The 12,643-nt window shown below is 40.3% G+C and overlaps 1 protein-coding gene across 5 annotated transcripts in view; it reads left to right on the forward strand.

Moving 5' to 3' along the window:
* The window catches only part of SH3GL3 (SH3 domain containing GRB2 like 3, endophilin A3), a 200,853-nt gene that overhangs the window by 135,420 nt on the left and 52,790 nt on the right, over positions 1 to 12,643 (forward strand). For 4 of the 5 annotated variants that reach the window (XM_053594734.1, XM_053594735.1, XM_053594736.1 and 1 more), the window contains 2 exons: positions 5,023 to 5,095; positions 8,120 to 8,263. In XM_053594734.1, coding sequence (XP_053450709.1) covers positions 5,023 to 5,095; positions 8,120 to 8,263 — 217 coding nt within the window. The remainder of the gene's footprint in view (positions 1 to 5,022; positions 5,096 to 8,119; positions 8,264 to 12,643) is intronic. The other variant, XM_053594738.1, reaches the window with a different exon arrangement.

Below are 12,643 nucleotides of genomic sequence, written 5' to 3' on the forward strand. Positions count from 1 at the left end.
TATATTGCTACCGTAAAGGATATCAGTTAGGATGGAAACCTAGGGTGTTTAAATACAGGCGTGGGTCCCGCAATCCAAAAGGCAGAGGGTTCCCCCTTCCCAGACCAGGGCAGACCCTCCCCGGAGGCCAAGTCCAGCTCAGGCCCCGAGGACGCACATGGGACGTGGCTAACTGCCCCCCTCTAGTGGCCGCAAGTCAGAATGCGCGCAAGACAGGCAGTCTAGGCAAACAGCTCCAGCAAGGCCAAAGTAGTTATAATTGTGTATCGTGGAGAGTCAAATGTATCTAGGATTGAACTTCCACATAAATAAAATTGATTCACAGTGCGGAAGGCTCAGATTCTGTTCCCAGTGTAGAACTATCATCCTGGTTCTGCCTCTGGAAATAGCAGTGAGAACTTAACAGAAGTTATTTCATCTTTTTGATGAAATGTGTGCCCTGCTTGCCTCACACAGATGTTGTAAAAGTTATGCAAAACATTAATTATTTGAAAGAATTTAGGAAAATATGACCTAGCACAGAAATAATTGTAACACAGCCCAAAGAAAGATGGTAGAGTCTCCGTCCCTTACCGTGTTCCTGGTCGTGTGGAATAGCTTAGGTGGGGGCAGAACTGGGACCCCCAGTAGCTCCCAACTTACTCCGCTTCCTCCCTTTTTGTCTGGGGCCCTTCACACATAGCCTCGGTTTAATAATTAGACTCCTCAGAGGAGGCAGGGAGGAGATAAAGCAAAACATCCACTGTCAGGTGTAACTGGAGGGCGTAGGATGGAGCAGGTGGCAGAGATCTGAGCAGGAACGGGGAGGGGGTCCAGCCCCGCTGTGGCACGTGGGAGCGCTCTCTTCAGGGCACCTGGGCCCCAGTTAGCTGGGGTCTGCGGGGAGTTCCTCTTTTTCCTGGATTAGTCTCACTCTTTTGAGAGTGAGTGCTGTGGCCTGGGACTAGCTCTCAGCAGCCTCAAACTCCTGGGCTCACAGGGTTCTCCTGCCTCAGCCTCCTGAGTAGCTGGGACCATCTTTAGTAGAGGCTCTTATTCAGGCTGGCCTCACGCTCGAACTCAAGTGACCTTTCTGCCTTGGCCTCCCAGAGTGCTAGGATTACAGGCCTGTGCCACTGTGCCCAGCCAAAAAAAGTTAATTTCTGAAAATCAAAAATCATAGAGACATTTTCACATCATTTATGTACCTTAAATTACTTTTAAAAATCCCTAATTATACAAAGATATGATACGAAGCTTTATTACTAACAGTGAAATGTTAAACTGAAAAGCCTATTTCAGGAGCTTTAGTTTCAGTTGATGGATTGAGATTCTGTCTTGTTCACTTCATTTTCCCTCCAAACATCCCAGTGAGAGACAGAAGAAATATAAAAATGAAATGTATTGTCTATTTTATTACAGCAGTAAAAAGCTTGGGAACGTATAATACATGACCAGAAGTTTTAAGGATCTTATGGAAGAGCTGCGTTATATGGTGTCAGACCCACCAATGAAGTAATGGGAAAATATTACATGATAAATGCTAAGTGTTTAAAAATAGAGGATCAATAATAACATCAAAGTAAAATTTGATGTTACAAAGCACTAAATGGAAAAAGCCTTTTCTTAATTATAAAAGGATGCAGTTCAATATAGCTTATCAGAAAATTAAAAAGCTATGAACCACTTTGCACTATAACATAACATCTTAATTTGTAAGGTAAAAGCTATCAGAAATACATGGAGAATGGACAAAAATTCAAGTAGAAGACATCACATATCTCTCATGTAACAGATTAAATTTACAGTAATAGGCTCAAGGAAGATTTTAAGGATTTATTAAAAGAGAAGATGTGTCATAAACAAGCCAGGGCTGCTAGGAGCTTGCTAATACGCAGACGGGTCTGTGACAGCTAGTGGCACAGGCGTTGGGACACCTTTTGGGCACCTTTCCATTAAATGGAAATTCCAAATTTAATTGACCAAAGAGGATGCCTCCACACCAGGTAGACTTTACAAAAATAATTTTCACTTCTCTGCTTTCCTCTATTTGACAAGATAACTTCCTAACATTTGGTTAACTTGAAAACTCACACACACCCACACACACTCTAATATCCCTTATTATTCTGGGAGGGAGGTTTTGTTTCTTTGTTTGTAAGGTACATGGGTTGCTTTTTTCAATATTCATCTTGATGGCTCGTATCAGCCAACGTGTTTCCCGGGCATCCTCCTTACTCTGCAGAGGGTTTGTTTCTGGTTTTAATGTCCAGCCTGCGCTGGAACCAACCCCAGTGTGTGTATTTCAGGATCTGGAAGGCTCTTGTAAGTGTTTGGCCATTTGTTTTTTGCCCCTTTTCAGTTTGTTTTTTTCCCAAAAAGATGTATAAGACTCTACAGTAGAAGATATCCCCTACCTAATTCCTCTCATCATCACGGTTCAGAGGTGACTCTGAGCTTCCTGGTGGCTTTTCTTGTCCAGAGAGGTTTGTACACATCAAAGGGAGCCCTAGGGTGTATGTTAATCAGTGCCTGATTTATTAAGGTTATAAATCTAAAGCTAGTTTTGCTTAAGCTTTAAGCTGACCTTAATGAATCTTTTTTTCTTTACAAATTCATTAATTTTTCTACAAAAGTGATAATCATTTTAATTTTCATGTTAGAATCCATTGACTCAAGCTATGAGCTTAAGTTTTAATATAGTTACAAGATATTTAAGGGCTTAGTAAAACGCTATTTTAAATTTATGTGAAATTGGAGAGAATCCTGTGTATTACACTTTTATTGCAGTTGATAGTTACAAATCTCCATGGGAATTTGCTTCATTATGTAACCGATGGTAAATATTTAAGGATTGCCCCTGTTAAACATTTAGGTGATCATATTTTCTTAAACGTTTTAAACATCTTCATAAGCATCAGGAACACACGGGAGAGAGCTCACAGCTCACAGTCTGGCTTACCCAGGTGCACACAAGCGTGCCTGTTCACACACAGCACACGGACCGGCTGCCCTGGGTGTGGGCTCATTTCTGTACTGCGGGTCTCAACCTTCCTAAGGCCACAATGTATTTTCATTGCTAAAAAGGGGTTGCGACTCACAGTTGAGAACCACTAGAAGACTTTCCTGGGACTCCAAACCCAGGCATTCAGCGAAGGGGAACACACGCAGTTTCAGGCTGGAGGAAATTGCTTGGCTGGAAACTTTCATGACCCTGACCAGATCATAGCTTTCTAAATGACAAAGGTGATTTCTTCCTGTCACCAAGCATTCTGCAGTGTGCTCTCTTCTTGCCCTGCAGGGTGCCTGTGCCCTCCCCTCCCCGTGTATAAAGATCTGATTTTTTCTTATGACTAGAGTAGCTCTTCATGCGGATGTTTTACAATTTGCCTAATCAGTCTCCTATTTATTATAACTTAGGTCGTTATCGATTTTTAATACTCCATAAAATGGTCTTACGAACACTTTTTTTCTTCACTGCAATTAGCTGGTGTGTTTTCTATATGATAAATCCTTGGGTATGATAGCGGGTACATTAATACATCCTTCCACCTTCATTTTTTAAAAGGCTGTAATATTTTGCTTTCCTGTGGTATATGAAATGGATCCTTACCCCATGTCCATGTACTACCTATTACTGGGTATAATTGATTTAAAAAATGTTTTTTATCATTCTGGAGAGTAAAATATATTTCCTTTAAATTTATAGCTCTTCTGAATATTTTGTCAAATGTTTGTAAGTAACTTGAGTTTTATGTCTGATTCATTGCCAGTTTGCTCCTTTCCTTTTTGTTGTTTTATTGGTTCTTTCTCTAAATGGGATTGAGAGTATTATGGATGCTAACACTTGGTCCTTGCTACATTTTTTCTTTCTATTGCCTTTTGTCTCAGACTTGCTTCTTTTACTGTTCAGTTTTCAATGTATAGAGTCAGAATTTTGGTCTTTTTATTTTTGACATTCAGGTTGTTCAGACTATGCTTAGAAGCTTCTTCTCCCTTGACCGTTTCAAAATAGTCTCCTCTATAAGTTAGTTCTTGTAGTCTGTTTTTAGGCTCATAGTTTTAATCCTGTCTATAGTGTGAAGTATGAATGGAAATGCATTATCAATTTGCCAAGCTTTAACACAAGAAAAAAGAAAAAAAATGAAATTATGATGGGATTTGAATTAATTTTACATGTTAATTTGGGGAGGATTTATGTTTTTCCAAAATATTTACATTTTTCCAAAATAGAGTTTTCCAATCTAGGAGAAGGTTTTTTGAATAGGTATTGTGAATTTTTTATAATATTTATTTCTTCTTATTGTGTATTTTTATTGCTCTTCTGAATAGGATCTTCTTTTTCCTTCCATTTTCTTTTGGGTTATAGATGGTATGAAATAAAGTTATGGAGATTTGTATTTTTAACTTTATTGTACATTCTAGCGTTAGTTCTAGTTGGTGTTAACTAATTATCAAAAAGAATCACTTCTCAAAAGGAAAGATTCAGTCTTAATCTGAAGGGTTAACTTTGGGGAAAGTTTTGGGGAAACTTTGATGTTAACATCTTCTGACCCATCATGCAAATGAATATATTTAGTTTAGTTACAATGATTATGATTTTTTTATTGTTGATTACTGAGGTAGTTCCTCATATGAATCATGGTTATGCCATCCTTATAGAAATATAGAAATTCACGTTCACCAGCAGATGAAGAAAGTTTGGCTCATGTGTGGCCTTAGTTGTGAGAGACTTCTAGGTATATTTGGTAATCTCATAGAGATTGATAACTTTAACACATTCTCTATATATTACATTAATATTCACTTTAATGATAAGAAAAATAAATGGACATTCTCCAACATCATTGGAAGAAGGTGATGCTCCAAAATAAAAAAAAAAGAGAGAGAAAATACCGAGTCTTCCCAAAATGTTGAAAATGTTCATTTGCATGAAAATCATCATAATGGTGTAAATATTAAATTAATGAAAATTACTTCCCTATTCATTGATTTTGTCATTTACTCACATTTTGACGGGTTTTCTTTTCTTTTATTTTTAAGAAAATAGATGTTACCAATAAAGCAGTTACAGAAATTCTTTCAAGAACCACTGAATATCTTCAGCCAAATCCAGGTAAAGTAAGATGTCTTAAAACGTTCTATTGTGTATTTTTGTCTCAAGCTCTAAAAACCCATGTTTATTTGGCATTTGGTTGACACAGTACAAAATAGAAACAATGTCCTCTGTGTGCAAATAATGAAATTCAGTTTTTCAAGTTGAGTCCCCCAGTCGCAGTCAATCCTAGCAGATGAGAAACAGCACAGATACTTTTGTGAACTTTGGTTGATGTCATTTGAATGGAGTGTTGTTCTTAGCAACAAGGCAATGCTGACTTGTGCAAAAACATTTTTTATGAGATGCTTCAGAAAGCCACCGAGTATCTTGTGAAGGTTTTCTTACCCAGCTATTTCTGCTTTAAAAAATTTTTTTAAAGAAATTTATGCCATCTTGTTCTAAAGGCATATGTTAATTTGAAAAGGCTTTCACTTCCTGGTTCAAAGGCTAAAGAAATGAGGCATGATGAATGTGAAAACAACACGAGAAGGTCCAGGGTGACATCAGCTTCTACACAGGTCTTAATTCCTGGGTCCCCAGGCAGCCTCCATTGATGAGTATCTCAGGTTGTGCATAGCAGGAACCAGTAGAGGGCGCCCACTGTTTGAGATCTGTGGATTTCCTAACCAGCCTTTACTTTTTAGGAATTTATCATTTACATGTAGTTCCAAGGATTCCCTTGTCAGTAAAAATTAGCACATATCTAACCATCTGAAAATCAAGAAAGTAAAAATGCAATAACATAAATTTTATCAGCTATATTCTGGGAGTCTGACAGGTATAAAGTTCTTTAAAATTGTTTTGATAATAGCTTTAAAAACCAGAATCATGTGTCTTCTCCTTGGCCTCATCAATCTTTGAAAGAACCTCACAGTTTTCTTTTCAAAAAATATTTAATAATAGCCAGGTGTTGTGGTGGGCGCTAAAAGTTCCAGCTACTTGGGAGGCTGAGGCAGGAGGATCGATGGAGACCAAGAGTTTGAAGTTGCAACACTACAGCACTCTATGGTGGGTGGGTGGAGGGGGACAGAGTGAGACTCTGTCTCAAGAAAAAAAAAAAAAGGAAGGGAGGGAGGGAAAGAAAGAAAGGAAGGAAGAAAAAAAAAAAAAAGAAAATATTTTTACTAAGTGCTTCCTCTGTGCTTGAGGCCATCCAGGTGCCGGGATGCACTGAGTCAGGCAGAGACCCCACCCTCAAAGAGCTGACACTTGGATGGAGTAGGGAGGCATTTGCTGACAGTGAAAGTGTTCGCTGGCCAGAGGTCTCTGCTTATTCCTGGAGATGAGAAATCCCTAGCAGTCTCTAGTCCAGTGTACTGGCCCTCAAGTGCCTGCAGAGTGGGGTGGAATGTGTGCACACTGTGTGCACATATGTATGTGTGCATGAATGTGCATGTGTATGGATGTGTGCATGGGTTTGCCTGTGTGTGTGCATGTGTATGAGTGTGTGCATGTGTGTGAGTGTGTGCATGGGTTTGCCTGTGTGTGTGCATGTGTATGAGTGTGTGCATGTGTTTGCATGTGTATGAATGTGTGTACATGCATGTGTATGAGTGTGTGCATGGGTTTGCATGTGTATGGGTGTGTGCATGTGTTTGCATGTGTATGAGTGTGTGTGTGTGCATGTGTGTGTGCATGGGCCCAGGGACCTGGTAGATACATGCTTTGCATCTGAGGTTGAAGTTGAAAGGTTGGCACTGTGGGTATCTCAAGCCTTGCTACTCAAAGTGCAGACCATGGACCACCAGGATCAGCATCCCCGGATAGGCTGGAAGTGCAGAATCTTGGGCTCAGCCCAGAGTGACTAAATCAGACTCTGCGTTTCAACACTCCTTTGGTTATTTGCATATACATTAAAGTTTGAGAAGCACTTGTCTAGAATACACATACATTAAAAAGAAATATGTAATTATCAAAGTAGAAGAAAACAAGTTTGTCCTTTGATTACCTCAGTTTATATCACATACCACCAGCTATTGTGTGGCTCACTCTCCAGCTGCAGAATGAAATCCCAACTCCTCAGTTTGGCGTTCAGTTCAGACTCAGTGTTTTCCTATAGATAACTCTCATTTTGCTCTGTATTAATTTCTTTGTAGGTCAAACCACCCCACTCCTTGTCCATTGATTATACCATATGTATTTCCTCTTCCACACTTAACCAATGCTATTTCTGCACATTTTAGGGCATCTTTCAATCTTTTTTTCTGCATATGGCTATCTTTTCCTTTCCCTACACTACAGCAGACTTTATTTTCATAATTACACCATGTATATTCTGCCTCCCAAGAACCGGACTGTGAGCTTCTTGAGGGCAAAAGCTTCTTAGGTCTCCTTGGAGGCCAAGAAACAAGCAGAGTGTGCTTGCTGCCGAGAGCCCAAGATTAGTAAATACTCAGTGCCTGAGTCAGAGGAAAGAAGAGAAGGTAAAAAGCAGCCACTGACTCCTGTTGCTCCCCAGGAAGTGGGGAGCTGAGCCACACCTGGGGACCCATGACATGAGGCTTCTGACGGCTGTGGTGGGGTCTGCCTCCTAAACGTGGGCAGCAGACTCCCCCAGCCCCCATAATACTAAATATCATTGGCCTGAATCAATTCGTGGGAGCAGGCCTGTGTGTTTATGTGTTAATGGACATTTTTAATTTGAAAACTTACCCTCAGCAATTCTTTGCTTACATTTGGTCCCCAAGAAAAATGATCTGCACAGGCATCGGTATCTGGATTCACGTGTTAGCAATTTAGAGCATCCCAAACGGTCCAATGCTGGGGGTAGTGCTTATTTGTAATAGCTCCAGTTACTGTTCTTTAGAGTCAACAATATACACTGTAATTTCTGTGTTCCATCCTGGCTGCACAACAGTGCCTTAGCCACCCACTTTGGTAAAGAATTGAGAAAATTAAATAGGTTGCACGTGGCTGTTTGGTGCCTCGCGTCTTTGGCGTTTTGTCCAGGGTGACCTGGATTTTGGCAGCTGCATTTGATGAGTGCTGTGTTTTGATGAATGCATGTAACTTTAAGGAATTACAAATGGTGATGTTTTTAAGCATACAGAGCTAAGCTGGGAATGCTGAACACAGTGTCGAAGATCCGAGGGCAGGTGAAGACCACGGGCTACCCGCAGACGGAAGGCCTGCTTGGGGACTGCATGCTCAAGTTCGGGAAGGAGCTGGGGGAGGAGTCCGCCTTCGGTGAGCCCACACTCCACCTGGGGGAGTTGGAACTCTGCCCTCGTGGGCTGCAGGTTACCATGAACCCTTCAGTTGACAACCTTTGTTATTTTTCAAATTAGCAAAGTAATACAGTTCATTGCAGGAGGTTTAGAAAGCACAAGTAAGTACAGTAAAGGAAATGCAAAGATGATATACAATCCCACAGCCATGGATGGGCCCAGCTAAACAAGGCATCCTTTATGCCTTGTTTATTTTTATTTATAGTCACATGCACCTTTAAAATTAAAACAGGTTGTATACCCATTTGTAACCTGTTCTTTTCCATTAACTATATCATGATCCCTGTCATCTAGTATGTTGTTTTTAATATGCATAATATTCCATGTGTCACACAATTTGTTCAACAATCCCATTTACTAGATAGTTTTTTCTTTATGTAGAAATATTCTATGTAGCATTTATAATAACCATTTTCATACGTAAATCTTTAGGGATATCCAAAATTATATTGTTTGACATATACTCGTCTACTAAGAAGAGATTCTTATTAGTAAAATCTCTGCCTCAAGAGTATGCCTACTTCCCACCCCAGTGGGGCCACGGGCGGGGAGATAAAAATATGGAAACTTGAAACTATATCCCAAAATGACTCTTCAGAAGAGTAATGCCAATTTGACAGGTGGGACATTCCTGCCTGGAGTGCGTGAGAGGATGTTTTCCAACACAATTACTAACCCTAGATCTTTTTAGTCTACTTTTAAATGACTGATAATTTTATACATTATATATAAAAATGATATCTCAGATTGATTGCATGTGAGATGGGATTTTTTTTTTCACGTTTGTTATTTTCTGAATTTTATATTTGTGTTCTTTGCCAGTTTTTCTTTACTGTTTTGTGAGTTCTGTAAATGGTCAGGATATTTGCTTTTTGATGAAGTTTCATTCCAGGTGGGCAGTTACCTTCTGATTTTATACATGTAGGTCATTTTAATGAGATATATTTTTGTTTTTTATGTAGAGCTCCTCAGGCTTTCTTATGGTCTTGAGCTTTGCCATCGTGTTCAGAAACTCTTCTCATCCCCACCCTCTGCAGATGATCTCAATGTTTGGATCTTTCAAAACATGTTTTTTTGTTGTTGTTGTTGTTGTTTTTTTGGTTACCTTTAACTTTCCAAGCTCCTGAGTTGACTGGACATACTGTTCAACAGGGTTCTAATTTTGTTTTATGACAAAATAAATAGCTAGTTGTCCGGCACTTTTTTGAAAAGTTCAATGTCGTCCTGTTGATTTGAGATGACCCTTTTATTATAGACTAAACTTTTATACTTTTCGTGTGTTCTGGTCTTTCTCTTCTGTTTCTTGACCTGTATCCTGTTTTGATCCAGCATCATATTGTTTTAAGTATTGTGGTTTTAAAATATATTTTAACATATTTTTCTAAAACGTCCGTTAGTTATTTTATTGCAAAAATTTCATGGACATACTGGCTTTATTTTTCTGGTTGTAAATTAAGTCATTTTATGTCCACCGTATCAAGAAAATCATTAAATTTTGATTGAGATTGCTTCATTGAATAAGTTGAATTGAGTATATTAAGTATTCCAGGGAAATTTGGCATGTTTGCTATTCATGTACAGACAACAAGGCAGAATAAGGAAATGGATAAATCAAATATTTGGCCAGAGTAATTATTCTAGGAGATTGGGAAAAAGGCCTTTTGAAAACTTAAAAAAAAAAAAAAAACCTCAGTGAAGATAAACAATGCCACCTAATCACGTGGCATCATATTAATCTAAAATTAAAAAAAATTAAAAATATATAGATTTTTTTTTAAAGGTGAAATAAATTGCCAGATTTCCCTAGCTAGTAATGGGGTAGGGTAAGGACACAAGTCACCCTTTGGACACCAATGCCCTCTCCTGTCACTGTGCCATGCTGACGTTGTGGTTCTGTGCTGACTGACTGTGGGTTTTCTTTCAAGCCCCAATGCAATAGATAACCAGGTCCTACCTTCTCGGACCTTGATCTAACCCTAGGCCTTGAGAGTGTGCTTTCTCTCATTGTTTTACATGCAGCAGGTGATGGTGGTGATACTGCAAATGCCCTTTCCTCTGTCACCTGGGACACTCTAAGTGTTAAAGCATTAATTAATTAGTGATAGAGGGTAACGATATTCTTCGGAGCAATATAATGTGAACTTTATTTCCAAGGGTCATTGGGAATAAGATGGTCTGTTCTGTACCCTGAAGGCACATCAGTGAGGGAACAGGTGGAGATTGCCAAGGAGGATGTTCCTGCTATGCACATGGCTTTGGGGATAACCAGACAACTTGGTAGCTTCCCAGGTGCCCTGCAAATTAAGAAACTTGGGGTAAGGAAGAGAACTGACTTCAGCAGGGTATTGGGAACAGAGGAAGAGGCTGTGCCGTGGGATGTCTTCTCCTTTGAGGCCACACGCTGGGACCTCCTATAGTGCAGAAACCCCGGTGGAGGGTGAGCCCCACCTTCATGGGATTCGACAGCCCTAACTTTGGGCAAGGAGAGGGAATTTCACTTCCAGGGATCTGATGCCTGCGTCCAGAACATAATCTCTGAAGGCTCCAAAGCAACGTATTTGCAAATGTTTCTGTCAAAGCTAAATTGACTGATGTTATGAGACATGAGCACTGGTGGCAGAAGGGATCGTGGAGTCCTAAGAAATTCCCTCCATTTCTCACCACTTGGGCAGAAGAGAGTTGCAGGCTAGGAAAGGACATCCCACCTCCATTTAGGAATGATTTAGATCCAGACTCCGAAGAGTTGAATTAAGGAAATGTGGCCTCCCAGAAGGAATAAAACTATCAATGGTTCCAAATGGAGTCCTGGGCAACTTTATTTTAAAGTAACAGTGTCCATTTCTGCCATATTTTGCAAGGGTCTATAATAATGTTTCTACTTAATTTTCTCAGGTCCTATCTAGCATATTCATTTTTTTTTTAAGGGAGGTGGGTTAGATATTGTCGTCCCTGATTTTTTTTTTTTTTGCAGTTTTTGGCCAGGGCTGGGTTTGAACCCGCCACCTCTGGCATATGAGGCTGGTGCCCTACCCCTTTGAGCCACAGGCGCCACCCTTGCATCCCTGTTTTGCAGGAGAATAAATTATCTCTGCCCTAAACTGGTAGGTGAGACGACTTGGAGGTCAGGCTTGGGCTGGGCTTTAAAGTCTTTTCAAACTTCGGAATTGAGAGACCCCAATCTCCATCTTTTAAAGAGATCAATTTAGAGATCAAGCATGGTGGCTTATGCCTGTAATCCTCATCTGGGAGGCCAAGGCAGGTGAATTGCTTAAGCTCAGAAGTTCCAGACCAGCCTGAGCAAGGGTGAGACCCTGTCTCCAAAAATAGCTGGGCATTGTGGCAGGCGCCTGTAGTCCCAGCTATTCATGAGGCTGAGGTAGGAGGATTGCTCGAACCCAGGAGTTTGAGGTTGCCGTGAGGTAGGTTGAGGCCACAGCACTCTAACCTGGGTGACAGAGTAAGACTGCCTAAAAAAAAAAAAAAGAAGAAGAAGAAGATCAATTCGGAAAATCCCATATTAGGAGAAACAGCTCAGGCTAGTGCAGTGTTTCCCAGGGGAGTCTTCTAGAGAACATGAAGGATGCCCACCTTGCAGTGAGCTTGCAGTCTTCTAGAGAACATGAAGGATGCCCACCTTGCAGTGAGCTTGCAGTCTTCTAGAGAACATGAAGGATGCCCACCTTGCAGTGAGCTTGCAAATTACTGCAGATAACTGCCCTGAGGTAGGGTGAAATCCAGCACAGACTTCCTGTTGTTCCCCAAGCCCAGAAAGCCCAGCCAGGACCTCATGGCATGAGCAGACAGACATCCTATGTGACCCCGGTAGGCTTACTCTGACATCAGAGAGGATAGGGAGCCTTGGAACCAAATGGATACCAGGTGTGGCTTGAAGAAGATGCCACGCTGGAAGCCGAAATGAGGTTTTGTTTATTTGTTTCCATTGTAATCCTTGTTTGTTGCTACTCCACCCGGGATGAATAAATTCTTTCATTGTTTACAAAGGGAGATTTTGTTCTTGAGCTTCTAAAGGGACTCTTGGTGCCAGTTTCCGTAAGTACTAGTATTTTAAAAGGAGCTTTATCCCCATCTCGTGGCCAAAATGGTCAGTACATTGGACTGTCTGCCTCAGTTTTATGTGGTGGTGAAAGTGCAAGAATGTGGAGAGGAAAATGGAGAAAATTGGAAGACTTTTTCTTTTTCTTTGAGTCAGGATTGATATGTTAGAGGATGAACCTTCTTATGCCATCATCCACAAACTTTAGGGAAAGAATTAAATAAATATCACGGTTAAACTAGAGCAGTCTCCTGAAGGAACTTTTTGATCTGTATTTTCTATTTA

This window comes from Nycticebus coucang, chromosome 6, assembly GCF_027406575.1.
Source record: "Nycticebus coucang isolate mNycCou1 chromosome 6, mNycCou1.pri, whole genome shotgun sequence".
NCBI lineage: Eukaryota > Metazoa > Chordata > Mammalia > Primates > Lorisidae > Nycticebus > Nycticebus coucang.